This window comes from Electrona antarctica (genome assembly GCF_951216825.1).
Source record: "Electrona antarctica genome assembly, chromosome: 8".
NCBI lineage: Eukaryota > Metazoa > Chordata > Actinopteri > Myctophiformes > Myctophidae > Electrona > Electrona antarctica.
Window position 1 is genome coordinate 27,381,614 of NC_136789.1, and position 16,997 is coordinate 27,398,610.

Sequence of the window (16,997 nt, forward strand, 5' to 3'; positions counted from 1 at the left end):
TGTAGACCTGTAGGCTTCATAGGCTGTTTTTGCCGAATGTTTTCGTTGCCATGATGTGTAACTCCAAAGGTGGGCATAACACAAAAATAATTGCTCTATTTATTAGAAATTGATCCTCATTGACTTAAATATTCTACAGCTCCGGAGTTTGTCAGTTTGTTTTTAATTACAATTAACATTCCTGTTAATTTCCGGATCCAGATCTACGGTTCTAGTGTGTGTTTTCTTCCTAATAAAAATAGCATAATCAATAGAAAAGAAAAAGAAAAAGCCTGGGAACAGAGTCCAGGTGGCGTTCCATCAGAATCATCTTAGTTTGTGTTCATTTACGGAATAAAAGAGAGCCTCCAGAGCAGTTCAGTCATACAATGTAAGTCAATGAGGAGCATATTTTCAATTATCAACGAGGAACATAGTTTGAATTATCAATTTCTAATCAATATTATTTTTTCTTGCCCGCCTTTGAAGTTACACCATGGCAAGGTAACTACTGTACACAACCCAAACCTCTACCAAGGAGTCCTTAGCCCTGTAACACCAGAATAGGGCACATATTAAGTCACAAGGCTACCAGTCCCAAATTGGCAGATAGTTTCATGCACCTACAGTATAGAATTTAGAATGAGAACAATCCAGGCATTTAGCCGACACTTATCCAAAGCGACTTACAAAGTGCAAGATCAGAATAAGTGGCAGCATGAACTCTATTCGACAAACTACAGGGTAAGAGGTTGAGTAAATATAGAGTGCGAATATAAAAACAAAAAAAACAATGGAATGCTACAAAGTAACTATAGGATACCAGGCAAACATCAAACCTAGAATCTGACGACATACCTCTAAATCTAAATAACATATTCTGCATCTGTGGACTAGCAAACAAGCATACATAATCATGTAAATAACATATTCTGCATCTGTGGACTAGCAAACAAGCATACATAATCATGTAAATAACATACATAGCATATGTGAACAAGTAACTAAAACGTAAATATCTGAAATATCGTGGTTGACGTGACGTACAGTGCTACTGTATCTCCCATAGTAATCAACAGACTCAAGCCAGGTCACATTGTGCTAATAATACACTAGACTATAGAGGATGTTTCATCATGAGCAAACCCGATAAATGTATGAACATACGGTCAGGCATGTGAGAATAACGTTCCCATAATTTTTTTGCATAGAACAAACTATTACAGGTAAATTGCTGCACGGGCAAAACTTCAACACGCAGTAATGATAATGTGTGCCAGTGAAAAGTGCTACGACACAGACAGAAAAGAGAAGTAAGGCAGGGATGTGGATCTGACAACATAGTACGATGCATCCATTGCTCTTCATTGCCAAGCCTACAGTGAGAGGAGGGAGACAGAGAAAAGAGACAGAGAGATATGTGGGAGAGGGACGGAGGTATAGGTAAGGGAGATGAAGAGGAGAGGAGAATAAAACCACATGGCAAGCAGCAAGTCTCACAAGTTGCACTTTTCCAGTTGTTGGGACGGGAATGATATAATAATTCATGACAATATCACACGGTAGCGGTACTAGTATCTTCTAGATGGATCGCACCCAGAGAGCTCTGCAACTGACCAGAAGACAGTAACCTAGTGACCAACTGACCAGAAGACCAACTGACGAGAAGACAGTAACCTAGTGACCTTTGAACTGACCAGAAGACAGTAACCTAGTGACCATTGCGGATCGGACCAGAGAGAGTCACATCTCTGTTGGTAATACAGTGCTATTTAGAATGCACAAGCCTGCATCCAAACCAAAAGCCTCCCTGAGTCTTCAAAGATCAGCCTCAAAAGCCAATCATTAGTTTATTAATAACTGGAAAAAGCCAGACTCTTAGCAAAACAAACGACTCCCCAACAACAACAAAATCTAAACAAAATGATTGATATCTCAAGCAGCTCTCCTTATATGATCCTCTCTTTGATTGTCAGTTTCCTTGTACAGAATTTGTCGTTGTCCTGAGCCACCTTTGCTGTCCATATTCACACGGCGGTCACTGCGCTCATACGTCAAAGGAGAAAACTCTCCTTTTCCTCCTCCTCAATGTCCTTGTCTCTGTCCTCGTCCTCCTCCTTCTCCTCCAACGTCTCTTGTGATCCAACAGCGTCTCCCTCCTCCGCCGCCTCTCCGCCCGACAGTCTCTCGCCCTCTTTAGCCCTATTGGCTTCGTGTGTCTTCTTGTCTGGCGCCGCGTGTGTCCCCGAGGGCCCGGACTCATCCGTTTCCCCAGATAAAGAGTGAACGTTCCCGGACTGCCCCGGTGCGTTGGCCCCTGCGGCTCCGGATCCGACACCCCCACCACAGGGGCGTTTCTGGTAAAGACTGAAGTCACCGGTGTCTTTGGGGAAGCTTTTCTTCCTTTGGCCTGCAGACTTATCGCCGCCGGAGCCCTCGTCCTCCGAGGGCTGCGACACCAGTCCGTTAGCCAGCCTGTTGAAGGGCTCGGGGGGCCGCGGCGAGGCGGTGGCCCCTCCCTGCTTGAGGATAGCCTTGCTGACGGTGAACAGGCTGAGTTTGCTTTTCTTCGTGACCTGGCCTCTGGCGGCGGGTGGCGAGGTGAGGAGTTTGAGCGAGGAGTTGGGGTACGCCAAGCTCGACTCCCCGGAACTCCCGCTGCAGGCGTTGGCAGACGCCTGCAGGACGGGCTTGCCCGACTTCATCATGCCCATGACCTCGTAACGGAAACTGGAGATGTCTTGCTTCAGCTCCTGAGGGAGGGAGGGAGGGAGAGAGAGAGAGAGAGAGAGAGAAATGTTTATATACAAATTAATGCAAAAACATTGAAATACTGCTGTCAACCTTCAAAAGTATAAAGCGTCTCCTATATGGATGTACAACTATCTAGAACTAGAAAATGCACAATCTTTGTATAGTTTCACAAGATAGTATTACTCAAAGTGTTAACGTATTTTCTTGATTGTTTGTTCCACTTTTGCTTTGGCAATGTACATTTTCTCATGCCAATAAAGCTCCTTTGAAAGAGAGAGAGAGAGAGAGAGAGAGAGAGAGAGAGAGAGAGAAAGAGAGAGAGAGAGAGAGAGAGAGATTCAGATTGAAGTGACAACCTTAGAGCTGTTGATACATCCACCCAGCCAGGGCTTATTTTTTGTTCCGTTTTTACATTTTCCTTCTCTTTATACTTTAGAGTTGAGTTGTTGATCTTTTTGCCCTTTCCCCCTCTCGGTTTACAGTAGCTGTTGCTTCTGAATTCCCCCTGCACACTTGAGTGTCACTACTGGCGGAACAACTTGGTACCGGGCCAGGGGGGTGACCGGCGGAACAACTTGGTACCGGGCCAGGGGGGTGACCGGCGGAACAACTTGGTACCGGGCCAGGGAGGTGACCGGCGGAACAACTTGGTACCGGGCCAGGGGGGTGACCGGCGGAACAACTTGGTACCGGGCCAGGGGGGTGACCGGTGGAACAACTTGGTACCGGGCCAGGGGGGTGACCGGCGGAACAACTTGGTACCGGGCCAGGGGGGTGACCGGCGGAACAACTTGGTACCGGGCCAGGGGGGTGACCGGCGGAACAACTTGGTACCGGGCCAGGGGGGTGACCGGCGGAACAACTTGGTACCGGGCCAGGGGGGTGACCGGCGGAACAACTTGGTACCGGGCCAAGGGGGTGACCGGTGGAACAACTTGGTACCGGGCCAGGGGGGTGACCGGCGGAACAACTTGGTACCGGGCCAGGGGGGTGACCGGCGGAACAACTTGGTACCGGGCCAGGGGGGTGACCGGCGGAACAACTTGGTACCGGGCCAGGGGGGTGACCGCACGACTGGCGGAACAACGTGGTGCCGGGCCAGGGGGGTGACCGCACGATCGGGCCCCGCCGAACCTGACTCCCATCTCTCCTGATTGGCTGAAATGTTGTCACCTACCTGAAAATGTAACTGTACCAGAATAGACAGAACTAAACAACACACTGAACAAACACTCTATAGCGATGATCACATCAGAATATAGTGATTTAACCTTTAAACAAAACACTTTTTGTTTTAACCAAAAACTATCACTTAGCGTACCTTTAAGTCTGTCTGTGGGTTTTATAAATATTGAAACCAATGTAATCCATTGGATTTTCTTTTTCTGAAAAGTAACGGTTCATTGGGACATAAACTATTTCCACCCGGCATCAGCGATACGCACTGGAAGAGAAACTTTTAATGAGAATGAAATGAAATAATGGAAATAATAATACAAATATTATTTATCGATTAGTAAACTGAGTAACACTGCTCTGAAGAAGAAGAAAAAAAACGCTCACCTAGAATGAGTCGTCGAGACCATTAAATCAAATCATATTTAATTGGTAATTTTCCATCAAGATAATGAGACTGGAGTGCTGCCTGAACCGTCAATCCTCCATTAAAGCTATTAATGGAAACAATTTGCATGAGCTGTCTGGTAATAAGGCATGTTAAATGTTCTAATCTCACCTCTTCAGACTCAACCTTAGCCTTGACAACCTTGCAGGCTTATGCAAAGGTTAAAATGTAATTCAGACAGATACCAGGTTCATTGACCTGACATTAAATAGTTTGTATAGTTTAAATGCACAGTACAGATTATTTATTTTTGAGGGGCGCTAGCCCCTCTTGTGTCCAGCTTTTGGTGTATGTGCACAAACTTTGTCCTATACACAAACATTAAATTAATAAATTCCCATTGACAAAATTTTACGTCATAGTGTTTATTTTATGTCATGATCACATGACGCAAATTGTGATTGGCCGGAATGAGATGATGTATGATGATCTACAATGATAAGAGCGCCCCTCACTTCACACAGGTGTGATTTTTTTGGGGGGGATATTATCAGTGGCGTGCACAGACATTTAGAGGGGCAGGTGCTCAAGTGAAAAAAGGGCACCTTGTGCAGCGCGTGGAACCGGCTGGTTGCCTTAACACGAGGCCTGCCACAAACGAGGAACACAAGGGTGTAAATTAGTACCCTAGCCCGCCAAACACGAGACTCTCGCGAACCAGGGTTTACATTCTTTAATCCAAGTTTTAATCGGATCGTATCGTAGGCTTCGTAGCTAATGTTGCTAACGCATCGACACAGACTGGGACACACTGGCCGTGGCCATTTTGAAGATGCGCGCGCATCCACTTGCATTGTAAGCCCTGCCTGTATCTCAGAAACGACATTGAGGGGCAGTTTCTGTCCTAGACAAGCGTTTTCAACGGCCTGTAGCAGGCGCTGTGATACTCGCGGTCGGCTTTATCCACCATCGACCGAGAGAACAACAACTGGTGAAGACACCACACACAGCAGTTTGTCACAGGAACATGCGGTTACGGATATTTGGCTCTTCAAAGTAAGTGTCGAGTTTATTCCGTGAGTGGGATCATTATAATATTAAGTGCCGGCCCAGCTTATATTTGTAACTTCATGTTGTGTCATTTATGTATAGAATGTTGGTGCTATTATGAAGTTCACTGCCTATACAGTAAATACTCTGTGTTATATAAGAACAGAGATCCTCTTATCAACCAATTACAGTATGTCTCAGGGATGTAGATATAAATACAGCTAATTGGGGGGTAAATGTGTTACCAATGTGTTACCAATGTGATACCAATACTATATACCAGGAATGCGAGGTCATACTACATGGTAGGCTATGGGGGTAGGAAGTGTCGGGTGACAGAGGAAGAGCTGGCGAGCTATACCAGGGCAGGAGGTGTTCATTCATTCTTTCAGAAACAATGTAGCAAACGGGATGACGCGTTTAAGTAAGTCCTTTTAATGTGTTATATGTTCGTTAAATGCTCTAAATTCAGTCATAAATGATGCATCTATGCAGTCGCTATATCTGTGAATTAATAGTATGTATCTTGTGTTTCTCTTGTTGTGTTTGCAGTTATTACCTAAACGCCACAGTCTCTGACTTCCTTTGTAATGATCATCATGCTATTGTACTAGATCTAACACGGGCCAGACAAGGCAAATAAGGCTTTATACTGTACACAAGTTTAGTAGAAGTATGTTTGTACGTGTGTGAGTGTGTTATGAGATAATAGTAATAAAATGGCCAAAATCAAGTGATTGTTTACGGGCATTATTGCAACGTCGAGGCTATGTATGTTTGAGTAATATAAATGTTACAATTGGTGTGTGTTAAATCACAGTTACCAGACCTGTTTGTTATAACCCCTTTGCGGAGGGTCTGAATCAGTAATTAAGCAAAGCTATGAAACAGCAAAGTTTAGTTATATCCGTACAGTAATAATTAACCGTGTGTAATCACCGGTGAGTAATAATTAATTGCGGTGTAACCCACCAGTGATAATTAATTGCGGTGTAACCCACCGGAGTAATAATTCATTGCGGTGAAATCCACCGACGTATTACTGAAGCAACGGTACTTAATTCACCGTAGCTAAATAAATACGGGCATTCTGTGTGAACCACAAATGCTAATGAAAGCCATCGGCCCGTGTTAGCTTAGCTGTTAGCTTAGCTACTACGTGAGCAATGGTGGTTGTCTGCTGTTAGCGTGACGCTAGCTGAGAAGCAAGACAACGAAGGGACGGCCATCCAGCGTTTGCGGAGCATCGCTGACCCGTCATCGATCGCCGTATCCAAGGACCAGCGACCGAAACCCGTAGGCTGCCGGAGGTAGCTGATATCTGCGGGAATCATCCGCGCCGTATTGAGGTGACCTGAGTTGACTCGGGAAAGGATGCTAGTAGCGTGATCCTGCTGCTAAGGAGGTTGTGCCCTGGGTGCTAGGAAGTATCCGGTTTTGCCGACCTAAATAAAGAGTTTCAGTGCCCACATGAGTGCTTGTGCATTGGGGGGAATATCGCTGGGATTGTGTGTTGCAGAAAGGAAACTGTGCATTGACTTTGGGGGGGAATATACCAGACCGAGCTAATTGTAAACAAGCAAGAAGCTAGCCACCTTCCCATTGACATTGCATTGTGCCTAGCAAACAACTAGCATTAGGCTAACGGTGGCTAACTTTGGCTGACTGACGCTAATGCTAAGCTAAAGGAGGTTAACTGGCTGACTGACGCTAATGCTAAGCTAAAGGAGGTTAACTCCAGTTGGATGTTGTTGGGGCTAGCCTAGCCAATGCTAACGCTAATAGCATAGGAGTTGGGGCTACCGCATTGTGTATGTTTCACAGCACGACTGGCCGCCAGGGAGGAACGCCGGACCGGCCATCTTGAGAGACAAGGTTGGTGGGGGGGGCGAGCGAGTAGCCATTTCGTGTAACCATGGCGGCCTTAGCTGCGTTAAAGAAAGCGCGCGCGTCGAGCCAAGGCACGTTAACAAAGTTAACGACCAAAGCCAAAAGTACGGCTGCCCATAAGTCCGAAAGTGAACTTAAGGCTTTACTGAAAGACATGGATATAGGTTTTGATGAGCTTCTAACTTGTAGCACGGATTATACAAGTGCAATGGTAGAGGCTGATGAAAACGCTGTAGACATAACTGTTGTTGGTACGAGACTCGATGTCGCAAAGACGTCCTATCTTTTGGCTCGGACAGAATTGCAGGAAAACTTATGGAAGCGGTTCATAGATGAGTCTGTGCAGCGCGCACTCAAGTGGGTGGCAGAGGCGGCAGATAGAGCGCGTCCTGACCGTTACAAAGAAGAGGAGATTGACCTAAGTCTTATTTACGGGCTAGAAGGTGTAATTGAGCGATCATTAACAGACATGCAGACGTTATTAAACTCTTGGGAAGGCTGCATTTCTGACGGGAATTTGGCCAAGGTATTAGCTGAGGTATATGCCTTGAAAGCGCGTAAGAGTGCCAACCTCCAAGATTTAAAGCACAAAGGCGCAATAATAATAGAAATGAAAGAGGAAATTAAACAAGAAAGTGTACCTCTCGCCGTTGACAATGGAGGAAAGAAGTCAGCCGGTAGCAAGCTGGCTGCTCAGCCTATGAAATTACCCCAATTCAATGGGGAACGCATGTCATACTTCAGATGGAAGAGACAGTGGCATAGAATCTATGCACTCTTTGACAATCCTGGATGGGGTGATGACATGCGTTACCAGCTACTGATTGATTCCATTGATAAAAGGATAAATGATGAATTAAGGCTTGATTATTGCCAGACTTCAGATGAGGTCTACCAGAAATTAGAACTCCACTATGGAAACGTAGGACAAATTGTTAAGGAGATTATAATGAAGTTGGAAAGTGTGCCCGCTGTAAGCAGTGGCCAGCCAAAGGAGACATTAAATCTTGTTAGATTAATAGAGCAATCAGTTCTAGATCTAGCTGATCTTAATGCTGGCGACGTCATTCAAAATCAACTCGTCATTCACAATTTGGAGGCTAAATTGCCGCCAGAAATGCAAGAACGGTGGCTTGTGATGCGTTGTAATCCAAATAATAATATAGATAGCCAGAACAGGTTCCCGCATTTCATTGCCTTCTTACGCGAGCATACAAAGGTGCTCGTTGAACAAGAACAATTAAATGCAAAAGGCATAGGGACCAAACGAAGTGATCCGAGCTCACGTAGCCGTAATAATGACCGACAGAATGACAAGCCGGGGAACGGGGCGCGCGAGAAGCGTGCGTCGACAAGGGCTACGTTTAGCGGCGAGGAGGCGCGGGGTTCGTGCGTAATCTGCGGAGAGAGCGATCACTCAGGGGCATTGTTCCGTTGTAAAATATTCATGAAAGCTAACGTTGAAGGCCGGCGAGCGTATGCGAAGAAACATAAAGCATGCTTTAAGTGTTTATATCTACATGACGGCCAATGCAGAGTGCGCAATGACAATTTCCTGTGTAGGTTAAGTGAGTGCAAAAGGGACGGCTCGTCACCTCCTCATAATTTCAAGTTGTGCCCCAAAGCGCGTCCACGTAACGGGGATAGTAGCACTAATAATAATAATAGTGACAGCGCGAGAGGGGGGGCTAGTAACGTGGGGAGGGACTCACGTGGGCCTACACATGAAATTGAACTTAAGCTTGCTGAGGCCGAGTTGACGCCAAAGCAACTAGCTATAGTGCGCAAAGCTTACACAAACAATACAGCCACGACAGGCTGCACTGAGGGCGGAGAGTTGCCTGCTCTGATGATGACGCTGGAAGTAACCACGAAAAGTGGTGATTGGGTGGGGGCTTCGATAGACCTCGCCTCTGATACAAATTATATCACCCACAAAGCTGCAGAAAGGCTCGGGCTGAAAGGAAGACCTGTTACTCTGAGCGTGCAGGGCGTTGGGGGGATGAAAAAAACATTCAAGACGAAAAAATACTCCATTAAGTTGAAGACAATGGGGGAGAAGGGCTCTTCTCCACTGGACCATGACATGACTTGTTATGGTCTGAATGAGATTGCAAAGATCAATTGTCCAGTTAATCCTAGGCGCATTGCAGATCTTTTCCCGGGCACCGATCCGGAGGAGTTGCGACGTCCACTGGAAGTGGAAATACTTATCAGTGCGCGTGAGGGTCGTTTAGCCCCACAGCGGTTGGCTAGATGTGGAGATTTGGTACTTTGGTCGGGGATTTTGGGTAAGACGGTTAGCGGATGTCATCCGTCTCTATTCGACGCCAGTGAAATGATCACAGGACAGTGGGCGTCAACCCATTTTGCTCTTTCAATGAGAGGTGGAGCCGTTGAAATCAAGGCGGCTACTGCTTGCCTTACTGAGACCAGCGCGGCACTGTCTTGGTGGCGTTGGGACAGTATTGGGGCGGCATGCGATCCCCTGTGTGGGGGTTGTCGTTGTGGAAAATGCGCCCCTGGTGGAAAAGAGATGTCTCTCGCTGACGAGAGAGAAATGGAGATCGTCAAGAGGGGCCTGACTTTTAAGACAAGCGACGCTCACAGCGATGAGTCGCATTGGGACGCGAGCTATCCTTGGAAAGAGGACCCGTCTACTTTACCGAATAATAGGGCGGCGGTTGAGGCCACGTTCTTAAAGTCTGAGAAACGTCTCAGGCGAGATCCCGTGTGGTACCAGGCCTATGCTAGCCAGGTGCATGAGATGCTCAAAAGAGGTGCTGCTGTCAAGCTGTCTAAAGCTGCCATGGACATGTGGGACGGGGCTGTTTGGTGGATCAACCATCTTATGGCACCGAACCCACACTCAGTTTCCACGCCAGTTAGGATAGTCTGGGACAGTAGTCAAGAATTTCGGGGCGTGAGTTTGAACAGTATCCTGCTAAAGGGGCCCGATGTTTTGAACCCGATCCGAGCAGTGTTGCTGCGTTTCAGGGAAGGGGAACACGCCGCCATCGGCGACGTAAGCAAAATGTACCACTCCGTTTGGCTAGAAGAGCGGGAGGTACATTTGCACCGGTTCCTATGGAGAGACTCAGTTGACAGCAAGATTGAAGACTATGCAGTTGTACGGGTCAATATGGGAGACCGTCCAGCGGGTAGCATAGCTCAAATAGCGATGCGCGAGACAGCGTATCTACCTCAGTTCACCCACATGGTTGACGAGAGGGACGTAATCGTGGAGAACGCTTACGTAGACGACATTTTTCTATCTCACAACTGCCCCCAGAGGCTGGAGAAGGTACTGGCGTGGGTTAAAACCATTCTGGCTACCGGGGGGTTTCACCTAAAGCCCTGGGTACGGTCAGGCCAAAGTGGGAGGGAAGGAGATGGAGAAATGAAACCAGAGACTATGTTGTTGCCGAATCAGATGAGAGAAGAGGACAATAAGGCTCTGGGGGTTGGTTACCATGTGAAGGAGGACAGCCTCTTCATCATGGTTGCCATAAACTTTTCCGCCAGAAAGAAAAAAGTGCGGAGCGAGGAAAACCTTGCTCTGGAGGAGGTGGCGGAGAAGACGCCAGATCCTCTGACTCGGCGTATGTTGCTGAGTCAAGTAGCGGGGCTGTATGATCCCATTGGCCTTGTGACGCCTCTGAAACAGAAAGGCGTTATTCTAGTCAGGAGGGCGTTCCAAGAGGCGGGGTCATTGACCAAAGACACTTGGGATCAACCGTTGTCTAGCGATCTCCGCGTGAAAGCGGTTGAACTTTTTGAGGAATACGCAAAGCTGAGTGCGATCACGTTCCCCAGGTGTATCACTCCGCCCGGATGGGTGGGGGAGCCCTGGGGCATCACCTTCTCCGACGGGAGCTCAGAGTCCTACGGAGCGGTGCTCTACCTGCGGTGGGAAACTGCTAGCGGGGTGGAGACTCGTCTGGTGTAGTCAAAAGCCAAGGTGGCTCCTCTAGACCAAAAGGGCGATGCAGTGAAAGCTGAAATCTGCGGTGCTGTCTTTGCCGCACGACTGAAAGGGTACGTGCTGAAGCATAGCAGGCTGACAATCGAGAAGTGGTATCACTTTGTCGACAGCCAGACAGTGCTGGGTGCCATTCAAAGGGACAGTTATGGGTTCCAAACGTTCTTCGCTAATAGGGTTGGGGAAATCCAGAAGGCGGGGCCTGTGACTGACTGGTGGTGGGTTCCCGGGGTGGAAAATGTAGCTGATCTAGTCACGAGGGGGGGTTCTCCTGAGCAATTAGACAGTGATTCCCTGTGGCAAAAGGGACCAGATTTCCTAGCCAGACCAGTCGACCAATGGCCTATGAAGTCTGCTGCTGAGGTGGCTGCTTCATCGCGGGAAATCGTGAGTACATTGCAGAGAAAAGTGTTCAAAATGAAAGCATTCTCTGCTGCTGTTACTAGATCCCAAACTAAGAACCAGGGGTCCGCGCCACTGCCAGACAGTGGCGGGTCCTCACCAGTCAGTGGCAGATCTTCACCAGACAATGGGGGGTCTCCAGCGGTCAGCAGGGGTCCTTCACCAGTCAGTGATGGGGGTTCTGTGGCAGCATCTAATGACGAAACTGAACAGCTGTGGGGGTCAGGCCTTGTGAACCAAATGGACTTGGCTAGATGCAGCACACTGTCAAAACTCTGCGGGGCAGTTGGCTACGTCCGCAGAGTGTTGCACGGCCACGGAGGCTTATTCAAGTCCGGCAGTCGTGTACAGTGGGGGGCGGTGCTCTCTGTCGGAGAGCGGGACACAGCATTTAAGGAGCTGTGCCTTGCCGCCCAAGAGGGAATTTCTTTCCCGACAACGACACTAAACCGTCTTGTAGTTAGTAAGAACGACAAGACAGGTCTCTTGCTATGCCGAGGCCGGGTTCAGACCGTTGACCAAGAAAGCCAGGGCGTGCCCATCATTCCTTACGAGGCACGACTCAGCACACTACTGTGTGAGGAGGCCCATCGTGCAAACCACGAGGGCGTGGCTGGGACACTCCTGCGAGTCAGGAAGAAAGCCTGGGTGGTTCAGGGGCCAAGGGTCGCACGTAAGGTGATCGACTCTTGCCTGTTTTGTCGCAAACGGGGGGCTAAGCTATCCAGTCAAGTGATGGCTAATCTTCCTACAGTGCGCACAAGTCCAGCAGCTCCGTTCGAGTACACAACGCTGGATTTGTTCGGTCCTTACACTGTCAGGGGCACTGTGAAGCGACGCATTAAGAGAAAAGTCTGGGGCGTGGTCTTCAGTTGCATGGCCTCACGGGCTGTCCATGCAGACCTAGTTGAGGACTTGTCTACAGAAGGCTTTCTGCAGACCTACCAGCGATTCACTGCTCTGAGAGGCCATCCAAAAAAGTTGTGGTCTGATCAGGGTACGAACTTTGTTGGCGCGAGACCAGCATTGGAGGATCTATACAAGTTCCTAGGGGACATTGACAAGGAGCAGATCCAGCAAAGAGCAGCAGTTGCAGGGACCGACTGGGCATGGGAGTTTAGCCCAGCGGACTCACCGCATCGGAACGGGGCGGCCGAAGCTGCCGTCCATGTTCTGAAAAGGGCGTTGAGCAGCGTCGGCGACACCGATGATCTGTCGGCGTTGGAGTTCCAGACTCTACTCTACCTTGCTGCTAGCCTGGCCAACGAAAGACCCATCGGAGCCAGAACTCAAGTCGACGAGGATTCCGTGGACATCATCACTCCCAACTCTCTGCTGTTGGGGCGGGCAGGGCCCAGGGGAGACATCCTGGGCTTTGACTTCCCTAGCTACCCGTACAGTCGTCTTCGGGCGGTCCAGCGCGAGGTGGACAAGTTCTGGAAGCGGTGGAGCCAGTTGGCGGGCCCTCATCTCTTCATCCGAGAGAAATGGCACGTTCCAGCACGGAATGTGGCCGTCGGCGACCTGGTGTGGGTCGCGGACCAGAATGCTCTACGAGGTCGATTCCGGATGGGTCGTGTCGTGGAGGTGAATCCAGATAACCAGGGTGTCGTCAGGGACGTAAAGGTGCGGACATGTCCAAGTCTGCCCATCAGTTGGTCGCAGGTGGTGAAAGACGTGGTGGCATGGCCATCCGTCATCCTCCATCGTGATGTGCGGCGGCTGGTTGTCCTAATCCCGGTTGAAGATCAGTAAATTAGACTAGAAAGTCCTCTTGAGAAATACCCTAACGAACTCTTCCATATGCATGCAGCGCGAGTAAGACTAGTCAGTGGGTATTTACTTGAGGCAGCTGGGTGATGGGGCATACTTGTCACTCAGTAAGGAGCAAAGCGGTGGTGCCTACCTCCTACAGTCAGATTGAGATCAAAATTAATTCAGTGCATGAAAGTAAACTAGGTTTATTATTTCATAAGTTCAGCTGGTGAGTGCCATCCGGAGGCGTTCATCGATTAGAAGCATGATTGATATACTTATTTTTTATTTTTGTTTGAATGTTTTTGTTTGCAAATGATTGTGGGGAATCTATTTAGCCTACTGGGTTTATTTCAAACCGTAGCCTAAAAGTGGGAGGTGTCGAGTTTATTCCGTGAGTGGGATCATTATAATATTAAGTGCCGGCCCAGCTTATATTTGTAACTTCATGTTGTGTCATTTATGTATAGAATGTTGGTGCTATTATGAAGTTCACTGCCTATACAGTAAATACTCTGTGTTATATAAGAACAGAGATCCTCTTATCAACCAATTACAGTATGTCTCAGGGATGTAGATATAAATACAGCTAATTGGGGGGTAAATGTGTTACCAATGTGTTACCAATGTGATACCAATACTATATACCAGGAATGCGAGGTCATACTACATGGTAGGCTATGGGGGTAGGAAGTGTCGGGTGACAGAGGAAGAGCTGGCGAGCTATACCAGGGCAGGAGGTGTTCATTCATTCTTTCAGAAACAATGTAGCAAACGGGATGACGCGTTTAAGTAAGTCCTTTTAATGTGTTATATGTTCGTTAAATGCTCTAAATTCAGTCATAAATGATGCATCTATGCAGTCGCTATATCTGTGAATTAATAGTATGTATCTTGTGTTTCTCTTGTTGTGTTTGCAGTTATTACCTAAACGCCACAGTCTCTGACTTCCTTTGTAATGATCATCATGCTATTGTACTAGATCTAACACGGGCCAGACAAGGCAAATAAGGCTTTATACTGTACACAAGTTTAGTAGAAGTATGTTTGTACGTGTGTGAGTGTGTTATGAGATAATAGTAATAAAATGGCCAAAATCAAGTGATTGTTTACGGGCATTATTGCAACGTCGAGGCTATGTATGTTTGAGTAATATAAATGTTACAATTGGTGTGTGTTAAATCACAGTTACCAGACCTGTTTGTTATAACCCCTTTGCGGAGGGTCTGAATCAGTAATTAAGCAAAGCTATGAAACAGCAAAGTTTAGTTATATCCGTACAGTAAGTGTTACGCGCGATAAAACCTTGGCAATAGTTAATGCTGGCGGGAAATGGGTTTTAATAGTAGACATTTATAGATTTTGGGTCAGTAATAATATATTAGAAACTTTTTTTTCACCATGGTCCACATATACTGTACACTGTACAACAAAATTATTATTTTTTTGATTCAGATTCAGATTTTACGGGGGCCAGTTTCGAATTGCAGCCATCCGTAGGTGCCCTTTGAGAGCGGTTTTGAAGGAGTCAAGGGATTCGCATGTCTTAATGACTGTTGGTAGGGCGTTCCACATTTTGGTGGCATAGGAGCGAAAATAATTTAGTCCCTTGTTTGTGCCGAATCTGGGTTGAACATGGTTCGTTGCACTCCCTCTGGTGTTGTGGGTGTGGACTTCGTTAACATTAAGGAAGTATCTACACAGGTACATGGGTATCTTGGTGGAGTATCGAATCTTGTGGACCAGACCCATCGCAAGATGCTGTACTCTGTCGCCGACCCTAAGCCATGCCAGTCTGTCAAAGTGGGCAGGGGTGAGGTGGGTTCGGGGGGTGAGGCCAAGTAGGAGCCTGACCAGTTTGTTTTGGGAGGTCTGGAGCTTAGTTTTAAGGGCCTTTGAGGTGCTGTGGTACCAGGAGGTGCATGCATAGTCAAAGAAGCCTTGTACAAGGGCTCCTGTTAAGGTCTTCAAGTTTTTGTCGACCAGTGAGGAGATCCTGTAAAGGAATTGTGAGATATTGCCCCCCCCCCCTCCCGCCGGGGGTACTGCGCCCTGGGTGCGTTTTTAATTCACTAATATTCATTATTCATTATTAAGATTATTATTAGTCATTAATGTGTAAAATCAAAAAAAGGGCTTCGTTAAGACCTCCATATTATTATGGTCAATGCCTGTGTGAAAAGTGGGAGCGATTGGTGCAGGTGGTGAGGAGATAACGCAGTGTTTCTGACACACATTCATTCAGACAGACAGACATTGACTGAATTATAGTATGATGATGATATGATTATAGTATGATGATGATGATTACCTCGTGTTTACCTAACATTACACTTGGCTGCCTTTTCTTTCCCACTTAAAATTTAAAAGAAACAAAAAGATTTGTTTCATGTTAGGAAAGTGTAGCTCGTCAATGTTGGAATATATTCCAAATACGATATAATCTCAGCAAGCTAGGTGATTTCTACATTGTATTGAAATAAACTTTATTCTTTTGGTATTCAAAAACAATCTGCTTTCCTGCATCTTTTTATTCATATAGTTTATTGTAATTGTTTTTCTTTTCATAACAGAAGTGGTGCGGAGACCCCACTTTCCCCTGGATGTATAAAGAACACATATTTACAGTACTATATAGTGACTGTTTGGTTTATTATGGGTGTGCGAGATTTGTACTCATAATGAGAAATTATATATTGGGTCAGATTGATTGGAGATTAAGAAGCTGCTCTAGGGTGAGAGAGCTCAGGTCCCCACATTCCATTCCACATTCCATTGGGGGTTTTACGGCCCTTCTCCTGTTGTGAGACAGGCCATTATTGACTCCTCTTCACAGGGAAAGTCAACCCATTTAGAACATACAATAATGAAGTAACCTAATTCCTCTTCAATTGTTTAAATGTGTTCTAATAACCTATTATATATTGGGTTGGTAAAAAGCCTAAATGATAAATACCTGTAATAGTCTGACAGTTTAATCTAACCTAAAGTCAGATCTCCACACTGTCCTCTCACAGAGAGGGCAGAAGGGATGCATGGGTCAGTGGCATATGATTGGCTGAAAGTGTAGCATGAAGGTGGGACTTCAGTCAGGGCCCACTGTGACTATTCTGTATGGCACAAAGTGAGTTAGATTCACCAATTACCATCGAACGTGAACATGTCTAGGCAGAGACCAGCGGTAATGTATTTGCTATATATTATGTGCTATAAATAGATGTTTGTGCATTATTCATAATCGATGTAATATGATGTTTAGATTGTAACCAGTGTTCTCTCTGTGTTCTTGTCATCCCGATCATTGATCAATTATCATCTGATTAACGATAAGGTAGAATTAAAACCACATACTTAATAACTAAGTCTGGGAAACAACAATGACAAGCTAAACTGTACCATAATCTGGGAGATTAGAGTGCTCAAATGATAGTAAACCCTACCGACAGAGTTAGGATAGAACTACAGACCAATAGGACCTGTAATCCAGATTCCGGGGTTACTGTGTTCATCTTGAGTTGGGGGGAAGTGTGAACAGATCGTGTGAATGTATGATTGTAAGTGTTTAATTAATATGAATTAATAAAAACCCTATAAAATGCACGTTTGAGTTCATCGAATATA

The 16,997-nt window shown here is 46.6% G+C and overlaps 1 protein-coding gene across 1 annotated transcript in view; it reads right to left on the reverse strand.

Moving 5' to 3' along the window:
* Nucleotides 1–1,860: 1,860 nt before the first annotated feature.
* The window catches only part of LOC306927801 (short transient receptor potential channel 4-like), a 71,309-nt gene continuing 56,172 nt past the window's right edge, over nucleotides 1,861–16,997 (reverse strand). The window contains exon 11 of the mRNA XM_079507651.1: nucleotides 1,861–2,732. Coding sequence (XP_079363777.1) covers nucleotides 2,034–2,732 — 699 coding nt within the window. The 3' untranslated portion in view covers nucleotides 1,861–2,033. The remainder of the gene's footprint in view (nucleotides 2,733–16,997) is intronic.